The 26,681-nt window shown below is 40.4% G+C and overlaps 1 protein-coding gene and 1 long non-coding RNA gene across 2 annotated transcripts in view; both read right to left on the bottom strand.

Annotated features, from left to right (window-relative positions):
- RNGTT (RNA guanylyltransferase and 5'-phosphatase) overlaps positions 1 to 20,130 on the bottom strand; it is a gene marked incomplete at its 3' end in the record, with an annotated part of 36,038 nt that extends 15,908 nt beyond the window's left edge. Inside the window, exons 1-4 of the mRNA XM_008581247.1 lie at positions 19,978 to 20,130; positions 11,170 to 11,279; positions 6,535 to 6,638; positions 6,249 to 6,337 (exon numbers count right to left, since the gene is read on the bottom strand). Coding sequence (XP_008579469.1) covers positions 6,249 to 6,337; positions 6,535 to 6,638; positions 11,170 to 11,279; positions 19,978 to 20,041 — 367 coding nt within the window. The remainder of the gene's footprint in view (positions 1 to 6,248; positions 6,338 to 6,534; positions 6,639 to 11,169; positions 11,280 to 19,977) is intronic.
- Positions 20,131 to 22,986: 2,856 nt separating this feature from the next.
- LOC103597408 overlaps positions 22,987 to 26,681 on the bottom strand; it is a 41,938-nt gene continuing 38,243 nt past the window's right edge. Inside the window, exons 2-3 of the long non-coding RNA XR_551109.1 lie at positions 24,983 to 25,190; positions 22,987 to 23,018 (exon numbers count right to left, since the gene is read on the bottom strand). This is a non-coding gene — a long non-coding RNA (uncharacterized LOC103597408). The remainder of the gene's footprint in view (positions 23,019 to 24,982; positions 25,191 to 26,681) is intronic.

Below are 26,681 nucleotides of genomic sequence, written 5' to 3'. Positions count from 1 at the left end.
CTTGGGAAGCGCAGCGGCGCTCCCGCCGAGGGTTCGGATCCCACATACAGACCGGCTGCTCACTGGCTGAGAGAGGAGCGGGGGCAGCACCGACGGTTGCGATCCCGTTGCTGGTCCTGGTCCGGTGCGGGCGCGACACTGAGGGTTGCAATCCGTTGCCGGTCACAAAAAAAACGGTTGCGATCCCGTTGCTGGTCCTGGTCCGGTGCGGGCGCAACACTGAGGGTTGCAATCCGTTGCCGGTCACAAAAAAAGAGACAAAAAGACAAAAAAAAAAAAAAAAGAGTACTATCACAATAAACAATTGCCAATACACTCTCTGCCCCAAAACTTGGCAGGTCCAAAGCAAATGTTTCCACTTCAATCAACATGAACAGAATCACTGCCAATAATACATAGCAAATAACACATATTATAGCAGATTCAATAATTTTCATAACTTGAAAAGTACTCAATTTGAAAATTTTTCCTATCAGTTCTTCTAAGAACACAAAGCACAATTTATAATAAGGATGACCTTGTTTACCTAAACCAGGAGTATGAATATTTCTGAAATCATGACATCTGATTCCAGTTGACTTAAGACTTCTTGACAGCCTACCTTTGAATTCATCAAGTACATTTAGCACTTACCCCTTGTACAGTGGCTTTTCTCAAATGAAAAAAGTTTTGTGAATTGTTTTTATTTCCTCAAATAAAGGCCTCAATACTATTTTAGGCTGTATATCTTCTAGTCATACACCTAAATATATGTGTTGTATGTGTATGTTTTATACATATCCATGTGAATGTATAAATTATATATACACACATATATAATACTCAGTACTATATATCATCTATATTCCCATACTATTGTTCTTCTGTTAAATAACAGTTCTATACTGTGAAATATAAATGACCTGCTTTTATCAGACATATAAGCTATTTCCAGTTTTGGTTTTTTTGGTTTTTGTTTCATTTTTACCAAGGAAGCAGTGATGAAAATCTTTTCACCTAAATCTTTATACCATCTCTAATTCCTTAAAATAAGTTCTTAGATGTGGTCTTGATGAGTCAAAGGGTATGAACACATTTAAGGATCTTGAGAAATACCATCAATTTGTCCCTCCAAAGAGGCTATACCAATTAACACTATAATCAACAATGTATCAAACATTTTATTCAATCCTTGATACTAATGGACATTATAATTTTTTTAATCTTTCCCAATTTGATTGAAGGTGGGAGTAACAACATATTTTGTATCTCTTGTTAACAAGTGAGAATGAAAAATATTTTATGTTTCTTTGCTATTCGTATTTCATCTTTTATAAATTGCTTTTTCACTGTTTCCCATATTTCTATTGAGGAATGCCTCTTTGGCCTGCTGGTTTATAAGATACCTTTGTACATATGAGTATTAACTTTTTTGTGTGTGTGGCAGCTGGCGGGTACAGGGATCAAATCCCAGATCTTGGTGTTATCAACACCACACTCTAACCAACTGGGTTAACCAGCCAGCCCAACAGTATTAATTTTCTGTCATATATGCTTCAAGTATTTTTCTTAATTTCTCAAATATCTTTCCATTGTGTTTTATAATACAGAAATTTGTTTTCATTTTTATGTGGTCAATCTAGAAACCAGTACAGCAACTAATTAGACATCTGGACTTTAAAGTCAGAACTTTAAACTTTTAAAGTCAGGACTTTAAAAACCTGTCTCAGATACTTATTAGATGCATAACCATGGGCAAATCACTTAACTTCTCTGAGACTCAGTTTCCCTATCTGTAAAATAGAGATATCACCACATAACCACACAGCATTTTTATGAAGATTACCTACATCCATCCATCCATTCATTCATTCATTTATAGTTTCCCACATTTGCTGGGAACTAATAAGCATTCATTAACAGTTGCTGTTACTATTATCATTAATGGCCATTGCATTTTAAATTTTGACAGCAGTTCTCAGATTTAAGTGTGCATAAAAATCACCTGAGACCTTTACTTTATCAGCACCGCACTCTCCTGAGTGAGCCACAAGCTGGCCCAAGAGACCTTTACTTTAAAAATCTACATTACTAGGCTTCATTCCCAGAGGTTTTGATTATGTAGGTCCAGAATGGGGCCCTAAAATATACATTTCTAACAAGCATCCTCAAGTGATTCTGATGCAGGCAGTCCAGAAGCACCCCTAAAACAATACCTATTTATGCATTCTGCCTTTGGTGATATACATGAAATATTCTTCCATACCCCAGAATTAAATACTGACTCTATCTTCTCCTTTATTCTTATGGGTACTTTTTAAATATTTAATCCATCTAAAATGTATTTATTATATGGTTGACTAATTGTCTGAACACAATTTGTTGGAATAATCACACGTTTCCCTTCTGTTATGAAAAATATCTCCTTTACCACCAGGAAACTATTACTATAGTTTCCATTGTTTTTACCGTATGTTTTAATAACTGGTAATGAAAATCCCCTCATTATTTTTTGTTTTTCAAACTTTTCTTGTTCACAATCTTGCCTACTTGATTGCACAAGTTTTTTCTGTGCTCAATAAATATTTATTCACTTAATAGAGGCAGTAGACTTTACAAATACAAACGAACTTCATAGGCTTCCAGTCAAGACGGTGGAATAAGATGGTCACCAGCCTCACTCTCCCCCACAAATCAACCAATTTACAACTATTAAAAAGCAACAACAGGGCCGGCCCGGTGGCGCACTGGATAAGTGTGCCGCTTAGGAAGCGCGGCGGCGCTCCTGCCCGAGGGTTCGGATCCCACATACAGACCGGTTCCCGCTCACTGGCTGAGCGAGGCGCGGGAGCAACATCGAGGGTTGCAATCCCGTTGCCGGTCCCCGGTCCGGTACGGGGGCAACACTGAGGGTTGCGATCCGTTGCTGGACACGGAAAAAGACAAAAGACAAAAAAAAAAAAAGCAACAACAACCAAGCTGGGGCCGCTAGAGCTCAGGAGAAGAGGAGGAGAGATCTACGAAGTGCATGAATGCAGGAGAAGCCACAATGAGAAAAACAAAGAACCACTTCAACGGTTTCAAATCCCAGCTGCTTCAAGGCTGGAGCTGGTGAGCACACGGAACAAGAGCTGGCAAAAGCCGCAGCTGTGCCCTTTGGATGAAGTTGCTTGGAGGTGGCAGGGGAGGGCTTTGGTGGCCCCCAGAGCAGGAAGACTACTAATAGGGTTCCCATGGACCCACATAGGAGGAGCCACACAACTGAAAAAAAGGAGCCACTCAGAGGCCAGTGAGTCATCGCAAGGGACCGGCACAGGGCCAGCCCCATGGAAAGTGTTTGGAGTGGGGATGGTGGGGAGATGGGCCCACCAGGGGAACACTGGGGCACAGCAAGGACAGCTGATCTGCCCCCCAATCAGCACAGGCCCACTCAGTGGAGACTGGTCAGGAATATAGAACTGCACGAGGAGCAGTTTGCTGAAAAGACTCAGGCCCAGACCAGTTTCTACACAACCCAGATGTACTGGATCTCACGAGAGCCAGAAGTACCTATAAAGTCAACCATTAAGACCTGAGCTGCACAAAAAGCCTTCCCCAGGGAATCAGCAGCAAAGCAGCAATTTAGCTCAACTACAGGGCTCAAGTACTGGTCCCCACAGGAAGTTCCCCCATTTTAGAAGTAAGCAAAGAACAACAAATTAGTTCCAGTGCAGAGTTTAACTGGCAGGAATAGCAAATAATCCAACACAGAACTGGAAGAACAAACAAAATACCCACAGACCAGAGACAGAATTTGAGGTTAACTAGTAAAGGTCTCACATCACCAAAGAACACCTATAAAAACTAGAAGAACCAGAATTCCCCTGGGCTACCAAGTCAGGGAGGAGAGAGGTCTGGGGGCCACAGCCATGGCCCCCGACACCTGCAACTAGTCCAGTGACGAAAACTAAGCTGCTGCAGGAAGCACCCCAGGCTCTCCTGAGCTGGGGCAGTGGGGGGCTGAGGGCCTCATCCATGCCCCCCCACACCTGCAATCAGCCCAGAAACAACCACCCAGCTGCTGCAGGAAGAGCCCCTGGCTTTCCCAAGCCAGGACAGTGGGAGGCCGAGGGCCCTGGCCACTCCCTGACACCTGCAACCAGTGCGGGAAGCACCCCGGGCTCCCCTGAGCAGGGCAGTGGGGGGCCTGAGCCATGCCCCCACAATACCTACAACCAGCCCAGTAACAACCACCAAGCCACTGTAGGAAGTACCCTAGACTCTCCCGAGCCAAGGCAGTGGGGGGCCGAGGGCCTCAGCCACACACACCCCCAACACCTGCAACCAGCCCAGCAACAACCACAGAGGCACCACAGGAAGCACCCCAGGCTCCTGAGCAGGGGCAGTGGGGAGGGCAAGGGCTTCAGCCACAATCCCCTGACATCTGCTCCCAACCCGGTAATGACCAAGACACTGCTGGAAGCCCCCTGGTCTCCCCTGCAGGAATGAAGGGAGTCCCCACAGGCCTCAACCATGCTCCTCCTCCTTCCTCCTTTTCCCACTCTACTTCCTTCCCCCTTCCTCTTCCCCCTCCCCCACAACAGCTCTGCAACATCATAGAATGTAAAAAAATAATATTAATAAATAAATAAACTTTAAAACAAAATGAACTTCATAGTAATTCTGCCAAAGTCTCATTGACACTTTGCTTGGAATTACATTAAAAATTTGAAATTAATGTAGAAACAAGTAATGTCTCTCCATTTCTTCAAGTCTTTATTTTAATATTTAAGTATATTTCCTTCATAAAGACTGCCTGCATTTCTTAATAAATTTATTCCTTGGTGTTTCATACTTTGCTTCTAGAAGAGAGGTAGTTTAGAGTTTGAACTTTCAACTCAGATTGCTTAGGATCTAATCCAAGCTCCAGCCCTTCCTACCCGTGTGAGTGACCTTGAACAAGTCACTTAACCTTTCCAAGCTTCAGTTTCTTATCATCAAATAAACTGAAATAATATCTACCTAATACTACTGTTATGAGAAGAAAATGAGATAATATATGTGAAATGGTTTACACAGAGACTAGCAGAGAGGAAATGTTCAATAAATGTTAGTCAGTATTATTAATATTAACATTGAGACCATTTCTAATTATATTTTCTAACTAATTATTCATGGTTTGCAGAAAAGTTGCTGATACTTTCTAATTTATCTGGTGTCCAAACATATCCCCTGAACTTTCTATTACTAACAGCTTTTCAGTTAATTCTCTGAATGGGAAAAACATTAGCTACTTAAAATCAAATAAAGAAGAAATCAAAATAGATAATAGATTTGACAACAAAAAAAGTTTCTTATTATAAAAAAATTAAAAGACAGATGAATAAGAAAAATTTTCAAGCAGTGAATATAAGAAGTCAATTTAAATGTCATCTTGTCCTCAAGAGAGAATTACTTAATAACTGCTGAAACAAATGATTGGTTATGTAGAAAACATTTAAACTGGATCCTCAATTTAAACCATATGCCAATATAAATACCAGAAAAAACAAAGAAAGTTAAAACCAAACCTTAAAATTCTAGAAACTACACTTAGCAGCATTGTTTATAAAGGAAAAAAAGCTGAAAGTAACTAAAATGTCATTGAAATAACTGTCATTTTAGGAAAATTTACTGATTATATGTATTGTTTATTGTCTGGCTCCCACCCTGCCTCCAGCCCACACTAGAATGTAAGCTCCACAAGAGCAGGGACTTGTTTTCTGTTTTCCTCACTGATGTTTTCCAAGAGCCTATGCCTGGCACAAAGTAGCAATCAATAAATATTTGCTGAAAGAATTGTCCATCGACAGGGGAATGAATATAGTATATCCACATAATAGAATACTATAAAGCAGCAAAAACGAACCACAATTACATACATCACCATAAATCACTCTCAGAAACACAATACTGAATGAAAAATAAAAGTTTCAGAAGAATACATAACGGTATTCTACATACGGTAAATGTAAAATTATAAAAAGTAAATATATAGTGTTTAAGGTAGTTTTCCAACAGTACACCTCAAATGGGGCAATTATGGCTTTATCTTGAAAAACATAATAATTAGGAAAATACATTTATTATATAACTCACAAAAGTCAGTCTCTTACTTTAATAAGCACTACTTGGTGATTATTTAAAACAGACCCCAAAAAACTTCCATTATCAACTCACTTGAAAAAAGAGAACAGAAGTCCAACTGCAAAATAAAATATTCAACAGTGGTAAAGTAAAGCCAAACATACCTATAAGTTCAGGTGGGTTTCTTTCATTAAACCGCTCACACAGACGAATAAATGTCTCAGTATTCTCAGTTGTAGGACATTCACCATGTCTAGTAATATGGAAAAAAATTTTTTGAGAAAAGAAGAGATTAGAAATTTCAATGAAAGGTTTCAGTATTAAAGAGTCTTATGGGCTGGCCTGTTAGCTCAATTGGTTAGCGTGTGGTGCTGATAACACTGAGGTGCAGGGTTTGATCCGTGTACTAGCCAGCCACCAAAAAAAAAAAAAGAAAAAAAGAAAACTTACCCTTTACACTGAAGTTTTATATATTTGATTCCTTCTTTTTCTATGTCATTTCTGTCATAGAACCTTGAAGTATTTGTCAGGTCCACCAACAAGCCCATTTTAACCTTAAAAAAAAAAAAAAAAAATAGAAAGGAAGAAAGAAAAAAGGGCAGACTTGCCAGTAACTGAATTTGTTCCAAAAGAAGTTGACTAAATAGCAATACTACATTTCATCCATCTATATTGAGGGAGATTTTATGTACACTCTGCCAATGAACGATCAACAATGGAAATACCACTTATCCAAGCCTTATTCAAGACACTAGGACTTAGCAGCCACTCGATGAAATAACTTAACCACCAAACTATTGAAGAATAGGAACATAAGCAAAACAGACTCCACTACCAAATCACAAAAATCTACCCCAAAATGAAAACACTACCAAACTGTACTTTTCTGCATCTACCTCTGCACCTATGATTTATTAGACTAGAAGCTGGAGCAGAGATAGCATCTACTTGAAATATACCACAGCTCAAGCTCCAGGCACACATCACCCCAGCATTCCAAGCAGCCACACACCAATCACTCTGTTAGATCTATTACCAGCAGCACACTATATCCCAGGCTTAGGAGATGAGACTAGCCTTTTATGCCATAAATATATATACATATACATATACACAAACAGACACATATATATCCCTTTCCATTTGATTAATAACCCTTCTATTTTCTGAAAATACACTAAAGCCTAAATTTATATTTGTTGAAAAGGTTAAAAATAAAGAGACTCTTTTCTGCCTGTGTCCCCTGGTCTAATTAATTAATTGATCCACTGAATCACTCCTTCACGGATTCATAGATTGATTTTTAACTAGGTGGTTAGTTATTTTGTTCATTCATCTAACAAGTCTTTTTGAGTTTTGGCAGCTGGCCAGAAGAAATGAAGAGATACTCTTAGTAAGAAGATGGCAGTATGAGACAGCAATTTCCTCTTCTCTTCCTGGATATCATGCAAAAACAAGGTAAATGATAAAAAAAAAAAAATCTCATTTTCAGTGAAACTAAGAGCATATAGAATTCACACATAGATAAAAAATATGTTTAAGTTCTGCTAAAAGAAATTAGGAGCACTGCAGAAGCTATGTGGGAAGGAAGAAAAGAGAAGCAGACCCGAGGATGACAGATTTTAGAAAATGCCAACAAAAATACATTTCCTGTAAATAAGAGCTTACCCTGAAGTGGTAGACCTATCTCTTACCTGCACAAGAGCTAAGAGACGACCAGGCAGATTACACGGAAGTAGAAGTAATGTAAGGGAGGAAAGGCAACGAAGATGCACAAAAATAGTAAAAATGACCCAGTATTGGTAAACCTCACAAAATGCCAGCACAAACATATTCCAATGAAGGAACCATCCTGGTAAATCGGGGACCAGTTAAATAAATTGTGGTATATGCTGCATTTGAATGGGGTACTATGAAGCTGTAAAAAAAAAGAATAAGTAAGTTATTTGTGTACTAACATATGAAGATCTTCACAATATACTATTAAGTAAAAAAAGCAGGTTCAGACCAGTATGTATTATGTGTTTACTTGAGTGTAAAGGGGAGAAAAAAGTAATCTATATTTTTGTTGCTTATACATGTGATAAAGAAATTCTGGAAAGATATATAAAAATCTAGAAATAGTGGAAGCTATGGAGGATGTGGTATGAGACTAGGCAGACAGAGGGCAAAAGTAAGAGAGAGACTTTTCATAATCTCAGCTTTTTAAACTTTTGGATTTTGAAACAAGTAGATATACTGTAGTTTTAAACTTAAAAAATAAAAATTATTAGAGTAGAATCACATCTTAGGCAGTTATATTCTAAAACAAATATATATGGTAAAAAAAAAAAAAAGCATGTACAGTCAAAACTCCTTTATAAATCCCTTAAATATCAATAAAGAACAGTATGCATAGCCATATTTGTGCCTCGTATTAGAGACTTAATCCCATTTCTCAAGTCCATCACAGCCGTTTTTCTTCCTGGGTTGGAACACAAGCCATTATTTCATCTGCTGAGCACTAACTGAAATAGTTGGCTTGTGTTCAGGGGCCTTGTGGTGTAAAAAATCTTTAAAATCCAGAATCGCATTCAGCCTGGCAAGATAGCTTCACTAAGTAATGCACACCGAACTAAGCCCAAACAAAGGAACAGTTAATTCACACATCTTCCTCCTCATTTTGAAGCACATACTCTCTGGAAAGAACAAGAGAAATGATATGCACTTTTTCAATCATTATCTTTCTCTCTTTTGTAGTTGCTTTTATTGTGTACCTATTGTTGGATTTGCCTAAAGGAGACTGGTCTACATAATGATTAGACTCCATTGTGACAGGGGGAAAAAATTTTTTAAATTTAAATTTCTCAAACAACTAAAGAGACAAAAATATAAACTTCCAAAATATGACTAGTTGTCAAAATGTGCTCTACTAATTTCTTCAGAGACTATATACTGCCACAAAGATTTAAATACCATAATACAGTTTCTCAGTGACCTAGGGTTAGAACCCATGTTGCTTGTCTCCAGGTCCAAAATAAGGAGCAAACGAAAAGTGGCAGTAAGCAGGAAAATGTGGATTTTCTAAATACATAGGAATATTTTAGCCAAGAAAACAAACTATAGTTTACTTAACTGCCCCGAGCCCCATACGCATATATGTATATGTACAAATGTGTGTGTCACGAGTTTGTATGGCCAATGTGTTTATGTGAACATGCCTGTGTATATGCACATATATACACACACACATATTACATATACATACCTATTTTTCATAATAGATAAGTGCAATCCGTGAAGTAAGATTCACGGATTTTTTTTTAAATATGGAAAGTGAAACACGAAGAGATTATGTAACTTGTCCAGAAAGCCATAAATGGCAAACTGGGATTCAAACCCAGGCTAACTGGCTACTAAGTCCAAAGTCTTAGCACATTGGCTAGGAAATATTTAACACTCTATAAATGTTAGCTATGATTTTCAATGTGTTATTGCCAATGAAAATAAATATTTAAAGTTTATAAGGAAGCTAAAATAAAAGACATAAACAAACAACTCAAAACTACATTGAGAAAGGGGATGAATAACAGGTTTTCAAAATCTAAGTGCCTATTTTTCTATCCCATGATATGTCTTGCACATTATGGGGGCTAATATTCGTTCAATGTACTAATACAACATACAAGGTATACCAAGAGCATAAAATAGTAACAAAGATTGGTGTTGTGGGTTGAATTACGTCTCACAGAAAGATGCATTCAAGTCCTAACTCCCGGTACATGTGAATGTGGCTTTACTTGGAAACAGGGTAATAGGGTCTTTATAGATGTACTCATGTTAAGATACAGTCATACTGGATTAGCATGGGCTCTAATAAAAGGACTTTATAAGAAAAGGGAAATATGAACACAGAGATACACAGGGAGAACGTCATGTGACCATGCAGCTGCAAGCCAAGGAACACCAAGGATTGCAGGCAATCCCAGAAGTTAGGAGAGAGGCATGGAAACCATTCATCTTCAAGACTCCAAAAGGAACCAACCTTGCCAACACCTTGATTTCGGACTTCTAGCCTCCAGAACTGTGAGAGAATAAATGTTGTTTTAAGCCCAGTTGGTGGTAATTTGTCATGGTAGCCCTGGGAAACTGATACAACTGGTATTATGTCCAAAAAATGTAAAAAAAAGAAAATCACAAAGTTTCATTTACTCTTGTAAAGCTACCTGACAGGCATATAAAATGGTACAGCCTCTCTGGAAAATGGGCAGTTTCTCATAGAACTAAACGTGCAATTACTACATGACCCAGCAATCATATTCTTGGGCATTATCCCAGAAAAATGAAAACTTATGTTCACACAAAAATCTAAACATGAACATTCACAGCAGCTTTACTCACAATGCTCCATAACTGGAAACAACCCAAAGGTCCTTCAATGGGAGAATGGTTAAACAAACTTTCTTACGTCCACACAATTTAATATTATTCAGCAATAAAAAGGAACATTTTGTTGATATACACAGAGATCTGGACAGTCCTCAAGGGCATTATGCTTACTGAAAAAGCCAATCCCAAAAGGTCACATACTATTCTATTCTATTTATGAAACAACAAAACTACAGAAATGGAGAACAGATTAGCAGCTGCCAGAGTATAGAAATGGTAGTGGAGAGAAGGTCTGACTATAAAGGGGCAGCATGCAGGAGTTCCTTTATGGAGATGGAATAGTTCTGTAACTACCACCACAAATTTATACATGGGATCAAACTGCACAGAACTATTAACATACACACACACACACACACACACACACACACACACACACACACACACACGAGTGTATATAAAAACATAAAAATTAAATAAGGTCTGCAGTCTAGACAACAATACTATACCAGTGTAACCTTCCTGCTTTTGATATTGTATAATAATATAACATGTCACCACTGGGAAAAAGGTTCACAGATTTCTATGTACAATTTTTGCAACTTCCTCTGAGTCTGCTAATTATATCAAAATATAAAGCTTTTTTAAAAAGCCACCTGAAGAACAGAAGAAGTATAAACCACATTAAGTCAGTAGCAAAAAAGTTTTGCTTCTTACCTTTAGACTCTTTAGATAATTTGAGAGCATACTGGGATGGAATCGATTTTCTTCAGCAACTTGACTATCATATCTTGGTCCTAACATTGTCTTCAGAGGTAAGAATCTTCCTAAACAACATTAAGATAAGTAATAATTTTCATTAAAGAAAATGTTCCAGGTTAAAACCTTATAATTAGCAATTCTCAAAATCACCTTCTTAAAATATTTTAAATGGAAAAATTATCTGTAAACTCAACTGTTCATAAAGTACTCTCAATCTAAATTATATTTTTTAAAAGGTACTGCCTTGAAACTTTTAAGGACAAAGTAAATTCCAGAAATGAACAATCAAACATAACAGCAAAAGAAAAATTACCAGTGAATGCAACCTCTTAACACTACACTGAGAAGTTATTGACTTTACACTTTTAAAGATATGGTATTAGAAAAATGATAATGAAATAAATAAATTGATTGTTTAAAATTCCTGATTACAAAGTTTTTAATATGAGTTGGAACTTTCTCCATCTTATGAACCATATCCTACATCTCAGGACAAAGATCACGCGAGGATATGCTATCATGCTGAGAGGATACTAACCAAAATCACTCTCCAAACAACTATCAGTGATTATAATTTCAGCAAGAAACACTGGCTTTTTTTGATCCTTTTTTCTGAATCACAGTTTTTTGTTGTTGTTTTTTTGTGTGTGTGTGTGACCGGTAAGGGGATCCCAACCCTTGGCTTGGTGTCGTCCGCACCGCACTCAGCCAGTGAGCACACCAGCCATCCTGCGGAGGGAGCGCTGCTGCGCTCCCAGTGCCCCGCTCTCCCGAGTGAGCCACGGGGCCGGCCCCTGAATCACAGTTTAAGCACAGGGGAAGTCATCGTGTATAATCAATTTTAAAATCACCTATATTAACGGATTTATGTTTTCAAACATAATAAAATCAATAATAAGAATATCTACCTAAAATAATATCTAAGTGATATCTTAACATCTGCCCAGAGGCCTTAACCTAAATTTTATGAAAAGATCATTTTTTAAAATTTTCTACGAAACCATTCAAAGTCACCAATAACCTCCCCATGGTCAACTCTCAAGACTCACGGCCTTAACCTAAATTTTATGAAAAGATCATTTTTTAAAATTTTATTTTCTACGAAACCATTCAAAGTCACCAATAACCTCCCCATGGTCAACTCTCAAGACTCACCTAACTTAAGCTCTCAACAACATATGAAACAACTAATCACTTTCTTATTCAAGAGGAAGCTCTTAAATCAATCACATTCTTCACTTGGCTTCCAGGATACTACCTCCTTCAGGTTTTCCTCCTACTCTGTCCTCTCCTTAAGTCTCCTTTACTGGTTACTCATCATCTCCTTGACCCCTCTACGTTTTGTCTCAGGGCTCAGCCCTTAGACCCTTTTACTACGTGTAACCACTCCCTGGGTGTCTTATCCTGTCTCATGGCTCTAAAAGCCATCAATGTGCTGATGACTTATAAATTTATATCTCCAGTCCAAACCTCTCCCTTAATTCTGGACTCAGATATCAAACAGCCTACCTGACTTAGTCTCTTTGTCAAACAGACATCTCAGATTTGATAACCAAATGTGAGCTCTCAATACTCAAACCCCAAAAGCTGTCCCTCTCATGGTCTCCCCATCTCAGCAATTAGTAACACCATTCTTTTAGTAGCTCAGGTCAAAACCTTTGGAGTTATTCTTGACTCCTCTCTTTCTCTCAACCTCCATATCCAATCCATGAGCATATCCTGTCAGATCTACCTTTGAATTAAAATAAGAATCTCACCATTTCTTAACACCTCCACCGTCTACTTACCTAGATTATTATACTTTATTTGGCTTACTTAACAGATATTTAATGAGTGACTACTACATTTCAGGCATTGCTCTAGGTACATGGAATACAATAATGAAAAGGAAAAAACAAACAGGAAAAAAAAAAAAAAACCTGCTCTCATAGAGCTTACATTCTATTGAGCAAAGATAGACTATAAACAAAAAACATAATAAGTAAGTAAATACGATATGTAAGAAGATTCATCCCATTAGAACTTCTCTCCTTGTCACTGTTGTCTCAGAGGTCCAACCCCATTTCCATCAGCTCCTTCAGGCTTCACTTTGCTTCTTATATAGGTGATCATAATTATCGGTCCCCAGTAAATTCCCTTAACTTCCTTGCTCCACCCCCATTACTCAATCACACTAGCCTGAGAAAAATCTAAACCTCAATGAACCCAAACACCTGACTACTTTGTGCCTACACCAATGTAGCTGAGGGCTCCTAGAGAAAAACCTCACAGCACAGCAAATGGGTGACACTATAAATCATAAACACCAATCTCAAAGGCAATCCTACCACATACCACTAACTATCCTCTATGACAAATAACTGTTTCGTATCTTTTCATTCCTAAAATATACCAACCTTCCACACCCTCTTTTCAACTGACACCTTTACATTATACCTCATTGAAAAGAAAAGAAGTCACAATAAAAAAAACCTAAATTCATATAATGTTTACCACATGCACATGCCAGCCATGTTTAAAATATTTTAAATAATTAGTTCATTTACTCCTAACAATAAGTACTGTTATTATCCCCATTTTACAAATGGGGAAACCAAGGGCAAGAGAGATTAAGTAACTTGCCAGATGTCACAGGGCTAGTACATGGTAAAACAGGGGTTCAAACCAACATACGTAGATCTAGAATCCATGCATTTAACTGCTATTCAACAGCACCTCTCAACCATCAGGCAGAAACTAGCTTCTCTTTGCAATTAATCTATAAACCTTTCTGTACCTGAGCTCATCCTCTTCCTCCCATTCCTTCTGCTCTGAATTCCCTTCCAGAATCCAGATGGTGCTTTTCAAAAACCATCAACCAAATCTTCCTTCCTACCCTACCCTCAAACATCTTAAGCATCTTGGACATCTGCTGGTTCGTTCCCATCAGCATTTAAACAAGCCCTAAACTCTCCTTTATCAACCTCCAACTTATGCTTCATTTTTACTCCTCTTCATAGCCAAACATTTTTTAAAAGTTTGATACACATGATTCTATCTTTACTTCCTCACGTCCAGTTCACTTATGTGTACATGTGTGGACAAAAATGTAATGACTTTGCTTCTCTATGACTGTACATAATTTAGGTTTTTTTTTTTTTTCCTTTTTGTCTTTTTTCGTGACCAGCAACGGATCGCAACCCTCAGTGTCGCGCCCGTACTGGACCAGGACCGGCAACGGGATCACAACCCTCGGTGTTGCACCCGCACCTCGCTCAGCCAGTGAGCGGCCGGTCTGTATGTGGGATCCGAACCCTCGGCGGGAGCGCCACCGCGCTCCCAAGCGGCGCACTGTAGCAGTGCGCCACCGGGCCGGCCCCATAATTTAGGTTTTGAGCTCCCATTCAAGATAGCCTACAGTCAAATCAGAATTCTCCTCCCCCACCTCCCCTTCTGATCCCCTCCACCTAGAGGTGATTATATTCCTGGAAGATAGAGACTCTGGCATCAAGGAGGGGTACAACTGCTATTTTGTACACCATCTTTTGTCCTCTCTGTCTTCTAGCAAACTGAACACATTGCACCTGGTCTTTGGACATTGTTAACTTCCATCCCAGCAGCATCTGCTGACTAAAGTCCATCCATAGCCTTGGCAGATGTGTCAATGAAGGTTATCCTACATTTTCCATGTTTCAACCCCAGCCTCCTCTTCAGGTCAGGTGGCCACTCTCAAGTCACTTCTGATCATACCTTATGTAGCCACTGAAACTTTTGGCCACTCTATCCCTACCCAAAGGGTGGGAATTAGACTCTTAGGTAGGTCTCAAAGCCATGCCCCCTCAGCAATCCATTACAATTCTCTAAGAGACTTGCAGCCAAGTAAGTTTTCAATACATTCCCATCTGGCTTCTAACCCCACATTTTCACTGAAAATACTTGTCACTGTCACCAACAACTTCCAACTTGTTACCAACTTTTCTAGTATCGTAATATCTCAGCAGTATTTCATGTATCTGACAACTCCTTCCCTCTTAAAAAACTCTCGTCTACACTGACACTAGATTCTTGTAGTTTCTACCACCCACATAATCCTACCCCCAATTTCTAGCTATTCTTCCTCAACTCTTTGTTCTCTCTTTTATCTTCTACGCAACTTATAAATGCCAGATTCCTGAGTTTCATCCTGGGCTTTTCCTCTACTCTCTCTACAACTCTCTACTTGAAAGATCTTATCCACCGCCATGGTAGAAATGATGGTATCTGTTGACCAAATTCCACTCATTTTCTTCTTTTTTAGGGCACATAGAAAGACTACATTTCTCAGCTTCTCTTGTAGTTGGGTAAGGGCCATGTGACTGAATCCTGGCAATGGGGTATGGGCAGGACTGAGCTGTTCCACTACCAAGGCTGGCCATAAAACTCCTTAAGAGATCACTCATTCCTGCTCTGCCTCTTTTCTTCCCCAACCTCAAGCAAAGAATTAGGTTTATTACCTAATAATATCCTATCATATTCTATAATAGACTCATTACTGCATTTGTTAAAACAAAACTGTTTAAAGTTGACAGTTCGCAGGGCTGGATGATTATCTCAGTTGGTTAGAGCTCAGCCTTGTAACACCAAGGTCATGGGTTCAGATCCCTATATGGGCCTGCTGCCAAAAAAAAAGAAAATTAAAGAAAATAGATGAATAGGTTTTAAAAATAAAAAATAAAATTGATGGTTTGCTACTCCCATGAAACTACATGCTTTTTAAGGTTAGGTACTATATCTTAGTCATCTCCCTAGCCCCAAGGACTAGCACAAAGTAGACACTCAAATATTTGCTAAGTAAAATGACTTCAAAGTCACTATGACAAGACTGTGTCTTTTTTTTTTTGGTCGCTGGCCATATGAGGATCTGAACCCTTGACCTTGGTGTTACAACACCACACTCTGACTGAGTAACCGGCTAGCCCAAGTGTCTGATATTTATATTCCCACAGTTCCTAGTAAGTAGTTTTTTGTTTTTTGGTTTTTTGGCAGGTAGCTGGTAAGGACTCTTGACTTTGGTGTTATCAGCACCACACTCCAACCAAGTGAGCTAACAGGCCACTGCCTCTAGTAAGTTCTTTACATATAGTAGGCAAGAAATAATTTTATGTTAAATGACATACCTTTAAGAAATGAGAAATTTGTTTCCTTCAAAGTGAAATCTACCACTCAGAAGAAGAAAAAAAGAATTCTTTAGAAATAAAGCTGGCCCTATCTCCAGGAGCTCCCTCTCATTGCAAGTCTAGTCTAATTAGACAAGGTGACTTCAGAGGGTAACAGATTATATACAGTTAGTACTATTTTCAGGAAAATTATGAACTTCTAATACTAGTAAAATGCATCCTAATGTTTACGATAAAAAAAATTTGAGGAGCCATAACACATTTTCCTCAACATACAAATATCAAAGGAATTATATAATAAGCATGGATTACTTTTATAATCAGAAAAAAAATACAGGAAGAAAACAGAAAGTAGAAAATGGGAATGTGTATGATTCCTTATTTCTCACTAAAGCCCTGCTACTATAAAACACTGCTAATCCCGCATTTCTAAAATATATAATACAGCATGAACACTTCTATGACAGAGACAGAATTTAAAGGGAAATTCAGAGAAACTTACCAAGAATTCTATATTATGTTTACTTTCCTTTCTAATAAGCATCACAAGACAAAGCAGTACTGATTACTAGCAAAGACCCGGTTTGGTTCTCAGGAGGCCTGGGGTTTTCTGTTCAGGGACCACAGTTAATGAGATAGGTAAGCTTAGTGACTCAATCACAATAATTAAGCCTAGCTTTTGGGGGCCAAAATATTCCAACAGAATAAAAAGGAAAAACATTTTATTCCTGGCTCTCCTAGTTCCCAGCAGAGTGCAGGGGAAAAAAAGCACACAACTCCATTTCTCAGAGAGGTATAAAGCTGCCTGGAGCTTAGCACCTCTCTTGCTGCTATCTACCCTCAGTTAGTGCCACATTTGTCCCATTCATCTAGCAATAAGTCAGTATTCTGGTATTTGTCTGTGCCATCTTGCAGATCTTATATTAAAATTCTGATTTTTAAAAAGTTCTGATTTTTAAACTGTTTTTCTAATTTCCAAATTAAAAAATGTTCACTTTGATAAGAACTTCTGTATGATTTTGTTTTCCTCACAAATCAGTGTAGCAGATAAACTGAACTCAGGGATCCAGGAAACATGCTCCAGGCTAGAAAAGAAGCCAGACATCTAAGTTTAAGGGTTTCTTCATAACTCCATAGAGAAATCCACATGTAAGAAAGGATTATATATTAAGTTAGAGATGGTACAGAAAACAAAATCAAAATGGCTGAAGAGTAAGACCTATAAAGAAAAATGTAAAGAACTGTGATCAATTTGTTCAAAGAAGAAAGAACAATGATTATCAAGTAAAATTATTTTGATTACAACTGAATATGCATATAAAAATGTTTAGAACATAAAGAAAACTTCATTGTTCTTAAAGAAAAGATTCCCTCACACTAAGAGTTGCTTACATTATCTTTCATTATCACTTTTATCCATTGTTTATATGGCTTTATTAACTGGAGATTTTATATAAAATGTGAAGAGAAGCTGACAAACTAGAAAAATCAGAAAACCTGAACCAAAAGTGACTACAGAATCTCCTCTTCTGATAATTTTAAATTATTAGGCAGACATACTGTAAATATGTACATAATTAGTAAATATTCACAGCTGACTAGAAAATCCTTTAATTTTTGTTTTAAAACTACCTTCTAAAAAAAAAGCAATAAATTGAAGTTAGTTAAAATTTAAAATTTTCGGGCCGGCCCGTGGCTCACTCGGTAGAGTGCGGTGCTGATAACACCAAGGCCCTGGGTTCGGATCCCATATAGGGATGGCCGGTTCGCTCACTGGCTGAGCGTGGTGCTGACAACACCAAGTCAAGGGTTGAGATCCCCTTACCGGTCATCTTTAAAAAAAAAAAAAAAAATTTAAAATTTTCACTCTTGAAAAGAAAACTTTTAAAAGAATGAAGACAAGCCACAGACTGGAGAAAAGATTTACAAAAGCATATATTCAAAGGACTTGTATTTACAATATATAAAGAACTCTAACAACTCAAATAAACCCAATTTAAAAATCAGCAAAAGGGCCGGCCCGTGGCTCACTCGGGAGAGTGCAGTGCTGATAACACCTAGGCCCCCGGTTTGGATCCCATATAGGGATGGCCGGTTCGCTCACTGGCTGAGCGTGGTGCTGACAACACCAAGTCAAGGGTTAAGATCCCCTTACCAATCATCTTTAAAGAAAAAAAAAATCAGCAAAAGATTTGGACACTTCACAAAAGAAGGTATATGAATAGCCAAGAAGCACATGAAAAGATGCTCGACATCAAACCAAAATAAGATATTACTACACGTCTATTATAAGGGCTAAAATTAAAAAGACTGATCATACCAAGTGTTGGAGAGGATGTGGAGCAAACGGAACTCATACAATGATGGTGGGAATGTAAAACGTCACCACTTTGGAAAAGTGGTTGGCTGTTTCTTGAAAGTTAAACATACATCTACCATATGATCGATCCAGCCATTCCTCTCCTAGAGATTTTACGCAGAGAAATGAAAGCATACGTCCATACAAAGAACTGTACATGAATGTTCATAGAAGGTTATTTGTAAGAGCCAAAAACTGGAAACAACTCAAACGATAGTCAATAGATGAATGGATAAACAAATTATGGTGTACCCATAACAATGGGAAACTACTCAGCAATAAAAAGGAATGAACTACTGATACATGCAACAATCTTGATGAGTCTCAAAATAACTGTGCTAAGAAGCCAGATACACACACCCCCAAAAAGAGTACATACTGTATGTTTCCATTTATTAAAAAATTTTTAGGGCCGGCCCGTGGCTCACTCGGGAGAGTGCGGTGCTGATAACACCAAGGCCCCGGGTTCGGATCCCATATAGGGATGGCCGGTTCACTCACTGGCTGAGTGTGGTGCTGACAACACCAAGTCAAGGGTTAAGATCCCCTTACCGGTCATCTTTAAAAAAAAAAAAAAAAAAAAATTTTAGAAAATGCAAACTGACCTATAGCAACAGAAAGCACATCAGAGGTTGCCTGAGGGAGGGATTACAAGGGTCAGGAGGAAACCTGAGGGGGTATGGTTTTCATGGGTGTCTCCTAGGATATAAATATGTGTGTGTAGACAAAATTTATCAAACTGTACATTTCAAAGTTTACTTTATGTCAAACTCAATAAAGATGAAAATCCACAATAAAAGTCATTTAAAAATCAAAAACAAAAATCCTCCAGATTCCCAATCTCGGTGTCGACCCATTTCACCGCTGAAAACCGCCCCTCCTCTCCTTAGCCCTCCATCTCAAGACCGATACTCCCCGCTTCTTCCGAGAGAAAGGCTGAACCCTAAAAGGTTCACAAACTTCTAACTAAGCTTCAAAGTACTACCCACCGTATTCCTGGGTCTTAGCTCCTGTCACAAAAACCTCCTAGCTTCCCGTTTGCAATACTTAGCCTTAGAGGCATAGTGACAAGTGCCCCCAATCCGCCGACCCACCCCCTCCCGTCCATGTTCCCAAACATTCATCCACAAAGCTTCATCCGACCGAGTACATCTCGGTCCTGAAATACCACTAACGGGCACGGAATCACCGAAAGCTGCTCTCCTCAGTCTGCCCACCCCGGGGCCCGTCGGAGTGCGGGGATTCGAACACCCCCTCCACCCAGGTTACCTGCCACCGGCTGGCCGCGCCGCGGACAGTTTAGCCACCGCGGCGGGATCTTGTTGTGAGCCATGTCTCGGCGTCGCGCAGAACCGCGCTCACAGCCAACGCTCGCACCACCTCTGCCGCAGCCTCTTCGCGGTCCAGTCCGCACCGGAGGTGCACGGCACCCGAATCCCGGCCGGGATCCCAGTCCCAGCCGCTCCTATCCGGGTAACGTCAGGGGCGGCGCGCCACTTTCATTCAGGATCAACTCCTCAGCTCTAGAGAGCCCACAATGCACCGCGATTTCCGCCCCCAAAGGCCCCGCCCCCTTCTTTCCGAGGTCAGAGGGGAAGAAAAGGAAGCTGGGCAGAGGGATAGCTAGGAGTTAAGGCCAAGGCGAATGGGAGGGGCGGGTCTTCCCTCGTCCCGCCCCGCCGAGATTCCGGCGCGCGCCTAGTTCGCCTCTGCGCGTGCGCAACTGCCCTCTTACCAGACGTGGCTGGGAGACGGATATCTTCTTTTCCCATCTATACAACTGAGAGAAACCCAAAAGAATGGGAGGAAGTCAAGCCTCTTTCCACGCGCTTTCATAAAGGCATCTGTTTTACTGATGAAAAGGGCCTTCCCACCGCTATCACAGCTCAGGCTTGGCGTCCGGAAATATCTCCCTAACAAGGTTCAGGGGAACAAGTTTAGAGAAATTCTACGGGCAAGAGATTGGAGCACCAGAAATGAAGACTTTCTCTTTGGGAGATTCATCTGAGGATCTATGAAGCGTCTGAAATTAATTTCAAAACATTTTAAGAGTTTGGTTTGTACATTTCTTTTTTTTTTTTTTTTAAAGATGACCGGTAAGGGGATCTTAACCCTTGACTTGGTGTCAGCACCACGCTCAGCCAGTGAGCAAACCGGCCATCTGTATATGGGATCCGAACCCGTGGCCTTGGTGTTATCAGCACCGCACTCTCCCGAGTGAGCCACAGGCCGGCCCTGGTTTGTACATTTCTGAAGCAAAGGTTCAAACCCTATTTGGGAGTCTCAAAAAGTTACTAATTAACGTATATAATTGGCAAAGGCAGGAATTGCCCAGTGGAGTGGCACTACATGGCTGTGTTCTCCTTTGCGTACCAAATAAACGGACCCTTTTAGTTTCCCTTCTAGTTAAGCGGAGGTGCTTGGAAGCATTATATAAATGCCGTCCCGTGATGACACTTTGTTTAGGTACCAGACTACATTAAAGTATTAAATATAAAGGTGGATGATAGTAATTAATTATAATGTAGCAGTTTGACTTTAAGCGCCAATGCTATATTCCAACTACAAGCGTGTGAGGCTGCAGGGATTATATTTTTAAAGGATCAGAGGGGAACTTCCTGGGCAACTCTGCCCTTGAATGCCTGGACCTTCTCAGTAAAAGTCTCATAGAGAGGGCCCGATTGCTCTCTCTCTGAAGCAGCCTGAGTTAGGTCACTTCTCCTGGCCTGTCCCACTGTTACATCTGCTTGGACCTTTTAGGGAAGTGTCACCCCTCCCCTGAGAGGACAAGATAAGACCCAGTTTTCTTACAGACCAGCAGTCTGCCCAAATGGTGCCAAATTAATAACCTTCTCTGCTGACGAGGTAAAGTGTGTACTATGCCCAGAATGGCGAACTGTTTGATCTCCAAACCCTGTTCAAGGATGGGAAAGGTATTTTATCCGGAACAATATTTCACCTTCTTCTAAGGACGTACTTCCCTTGGAGACTGTCCTTCCCAAACACATTGTGTCCACCCAGGGATCTCAGTCCTAGGCTCAGAGAGAGCTTCATACCTGTGATGAGTAGCTGTTATTAGCTGTAAGGCAGCAATGTGCTTAAATTTTACTTCACTATCCCCTTTTGCCTTCTCCATCCTCAGTGCCACAGATTAGGAGGACTCTGTGGCTCCGCCTGCAGTAGAGGGTAGAGCAGGAGAGTGGCATCCAAGTGAGTGGGCAATTTCTCTCTTTCTACCAGGAATCCCTTGCCTGATGGGTGTATCTCCTATATCCGGGTCTCTGCTATTCACGAAGAAGAAAAATAGATGCCCACAGAGGGAAAAACATGGCTCCTCTCTGTTAGGCAATTATGTTTTAGCCATGTCTAAGATGGCAGCGGTTGGATGGGAGGAACACCCAAAATGGCTGCAGAGAGTTTCAGGTCCCTAGAACAGCACGTTTTGCGAGAATCACAAAAACCCCTCCCTCTTCTTCCTCACCACCCCATCCCCTTCCCGCAGGTGTGAATTTCTCCACCTATAGAAAAATCCCAGCTCAGCTTAAACCCCGCTCGCTTCCCTCCCCTTCCTTCTTAGCCAATAGGAACAGTCCAGCTCAACCTAACTGGATATAAAAGGCCCAGCCGACTCCCCCTGCTGCTGCACCCACTTCCAAGAGGGCAGCCCACGTGTTCATTATGCCTGCCTAATACACTTTGGTTGAGTCCCTGTCTCCTGGTGTGTTTATTTTGCGCTCAGGCCGGGGTTTTTTTTCCTTTCACTCCCTGGCTTCTTGGAACCCCAACTCACCTTTCCAAATATGTCTTGGTCTTCTCTTAATTGGCTGTAGATTTTCTTCTTGGGTGAATTTGATACTGGGCATAGGTCTGGCTGCTTGCACCCTTTTAAAAACAAACCACTCAAAAGTCAAATGTTGGTGAAAATGGAAGTCAGTTTTTATTCAGGAACACCAGTGACCTGAGGAGAAATGTTAGGCTAACCATCTCTCCGGTAAATCTGAAGGAGAATGGCCAGACCACAGCCTTCTCAAAGACTCAGATTTACTGAGGGGTTTTTTAAAGAGGGGGCTGAGGGAATGGAAAGTGGGAAGTGAAAAGCAGGAGGGAGGGAGACATGAGGTACTGGGGCTTCATGCAAGGATCCAGGTGCAAGGTCTCACCAAGACTCTGGTTTCTGCTCATGTCTTTGCTGTTATCTCAGAGTCCTGCTGGAGGGGTGGAATCAGCTAGCTTTACTGATTGATGTCTTCTTTGGTTTCTCAGGGTCTGGATAGTATGTACAAGTCAGCAAGTTTGCAGCTTCAGGCTGGCTGGAAAATAAGTTTACATGTATGTAAACTATCTCATCTTGCCCCATAACCAAGGTTCAAAATATCAAAGAACCATGGGAAAAGAGGGAACTCAGAGTAGTGCATGCTAAGAAAAAAACTGCATCCTTTTAAAATCTTTTAGAGCCCATGCAGTTTAAGGTCCCAACATGGCTTCAGTCCTGCTCACTCCAACAAATTCTTCCATGAAACATCCAATTCACCCATAAGGAAGAGCATATAAGGGTAATTAAAAATAAGATTGAGGGCCGGCCCGGTGGCTCACTGCTACAATGCGCCGCTTGGGAGTGCAGCGACGCTCCCGCCGAGGGTTCGGATCCCACATACAGACCGGCCGCTCACTGGCTGAGCGAGGTGCGGGCGCAACACCGAGGGTTGCGATCCCGTTGCCGGTCCCGGTCCGGTACAGGCGCGACACTGAGGGTTGCGATCCGTTGCCGGTCACAGAAAAAAGACAAAAAGGAAAAAAAAAAAAATAAGATTGAACTTTACCTGTTGGCAAAAGGGAAAGACCTTTTACCCTTCCCTTTTCTTAGAGCATTTCCTTGAGAAAACTTGTACAGTTATGCACCACACTATGATGTTTTGGTCGACGGTGGACCAGTATACAATGGTGGTCCTATAAGATTATAATACTTCACAACTTTCTTGGAGTAAAAAGGAGTGTTATAATTGCCTACAGTATTCAGCACAGTAACATTCTGTATAGGTTTGTAGCCTAGGAACCAAGGCTACACCGTATAGCCTAGGTGTGTAGTAGGCTATATCATCTAGGTTTGTGTAAGTACTCTGATGTTCACACAAGAAATAGCTTAAGGAGGCATGTATTGGAAGTGTCCCTGTCTTAAGTGATATATGACTGTATTTGTAAATTCTTCCTCTTCACTTTGAGATATATATATATATATATAAACTCTTTTTAAAAGTTAAATGAGCCTCTTGCCTGCCTTACAACCCAGGAATGTCTTTCTTAGAGCCTGGGAGGCATCTCTTTGAAATGTAAACAGCAAGGAAGATAGTGCCCCTTTCTCCCTGCCACCTTGTTAATCTAGACTTAATCTAAGGCATCTTGTTCTCAGCTGTAACTCCCTGCTTGTGTTAGAGATAGTTTTGCTTTTCTTTCAGATAGCAGCAATTAACTAACACAGATGACCACTGTGAAAAACCAAGTGAACCTAGGACGAATTATGAAGAAGTGTATAGCACATGGTACTGCCTAGTCCTCTTACATGAGGACAAGTTATCATTTATCTTGAGTACAGGTATGTAATGGATTGTATTTGCTTTGATATATACAAGAAATTTCTTTCTCTCTTTGCATTCTCATTAGCGGGTTGCCTGTGATGCGTATCATAGTCTGGTTATTCAATAATAAAACTTCCTTTTCTCCATTTGTGGAGTGGATTTTCTGGATTGACAGGAGATTTTATTCCTAATCTTTTCCACAACAGGTGTTTATGCCTCACTGAGCTATTGAAGACTACTGCAAAAAAGTGCCTGCTCTGAGACTGAGCAACGCTGTCTCGAGCCTTTCTGTGGAGTTCAGTCTCCTGCTCCGTGCATCTCCAAGAACAGTTGACTGGGTGCCGAACCTGTTTATTCTGACAGCTAGCTCTCCAGGGTGTCTGGAAAGATGCTCCCATCTGGCTTTCCAAAAGTCAGCGAAGTTTCATCAAGGGACATTAGCTTTTTTGATGAATCCTTATCTTCCCTAGCTGGCAGGGACTAAGATGGTGCCATCTGTGCCTAGCTCCCTTTGTCATACCAGTGACCCACCACCTCCACATCCAGCCTGTACTGTACCAGCTTCAGTAGATGCGAGAAGTTCAGAAGAAGATCATGTTGGGTTAAGTTTGGAGCCAAAGAAGAACGTAGAGTCACATCTCACACACAGGTTAGGTTCTAAACTCAGGGTTTCAGGCAAAAGAAGACAAACTCATAATTACCCTCTATTGTTGCTTCCTCATTTGAGCACCAACTGAAGTCCTTGACTGGCATTTAGGGCCATGATGTACAAAAAAACAGCAATCTTCAGACAACAGAATCACACTTTGTGCAGCCAGTTGCTCCTCTCCAAGAGGTGTTGGTTCACATCTTACACCAGGGCATAGGTTCAGGGAACAAAATAATAAGCAGCCTCTCTCTCTTGCATGCCTGTGCTGGTACAGGTAAACTCATATGAGTTAAATGGAAGTACGATATTGCTTCATTGTAGCCACCTGCCAACAGCTATTCTAATGTTGTAAACCAAAAGAGGATTTACTGTGAGGCTTCTTACTTGCACAAGCTTCTTCCAAGGCCTGGTTAGATATTTGTAATTTTATATCCTCAGTCTTATAGTCTCAATCCCCAACCTGTTATGGGTTGAATTGTGTCCACCACAAAAGATATGTTGAAGTCCTAACCGCTAGTACTTCGGAATTTGATCTTGTTTGGAAATAGGGTCTGTGTAGTGGTAATCAAGTTAAAATAAGGCCATTAAGGTGGGCACTAATTCAATATGAATGGTGTCTTATAAAAAGGGGAAATTTAGACTTAGAGACAGACACACAGAGGGAAGATGATGTAAAGACACGCAGGAGAAGACAACCCAGTGACTGGAATGAAGCATCTACAAGTCAAAGAACACCAAGGATGCTGGCAGCACCAGATGCTAGAAGAGAGAAAGAAGGATTCTCCCCTAGAGCTGTCAGAGAGAGCATGGCCCTGCTGCTACCTTGATTTCAGACTTCTTATCTCCAAAACTGTGAGACAATACATTTCTATTTTTTTAAGCCACCCAGTTTTGGGTACTTTTTTATGCCAGCCCTAGGAAACTAATGTAAGGCCCCACAAAACCTGGATCTGCCCCTGTTCTAATGCATGCTTTCTGGTTCTAAAGCTCCTTGAGCCAGTGTTCTCTGAACCAAAGACTGTAACCTTAGTATAAATGCAGTCAACTTTCCCCAAGTTCTTTTTTTTTTATTGAAACATAATTGATTGTACATATTTCTTGAATGCAGAATTGAATATCAATACCTATGTACAATATGTGATGATCAAATCAGGATAATTAGTACATTTATCATTACAAAACATAATCATTCTTTATGAACCTTTACCAGTTTCTTGCTGACCTCCCTCCTCCTCCCACCAAGTTCTTTTAAAGAGAAATTTACCTGGTACATTCTTGGGCTTTTCATGCCCAAAAGTCTACTCTAAATTCGGCCACAAATACTGAGTCACCATTTACTTTAAGAACATCGAGGTCTAAAAAGAAAAGAAAAAAAAAAACGGGGAGGCAGGGGGAAGAAGATATAACAACTACAATTACTTGAAGTTGATACGACAAGCAAACAGAAAGGACATTGTTGGATGGGAGGGAGGAGAGGGAGGAGAGAGGGAGGTTTTGGTAAGGGGCAACAATAATCAACCACAATGTATATCGACAAAATAAAATCTTTTTAAAAAATTTTAGGGGCTGGCCCAGTGGCGCACTGCTACAGTGCACCGCTTGGGAGCGCGGTGGCACTCCCGCCGAGGGTTTTAGGGGCCGGCCCAGTGGCGCACTGCTACAGTGCACCGCTTGGGAGCGCGGTGGCACTCCCGCCGAGGGTTTTAGGGGCCGGCCCAGTGGCGCACTGCTACAGTGCACCGCTTGGGAGC

The sequence above is a fragment of the Galeopterus variegatus genome, unplaced genomic scaffold, assembly GCF_000696425.1.
Source record: "Galeopterus variegatus unplaced genomic scaffold, G_variegatus-3.0.2 Scaffold2306, whole genome shotgun sequence".
Classification (NCBI taxonomy): Eukaryota; Metazoa; Chordata; class Mammalia; order Dermoptera; family Cynocephalidae; genus Galeopterus; species Galeopterus variegatus.
This window is presented reverse-complemented; position numbering and strand designations above follow the sequence as displayed.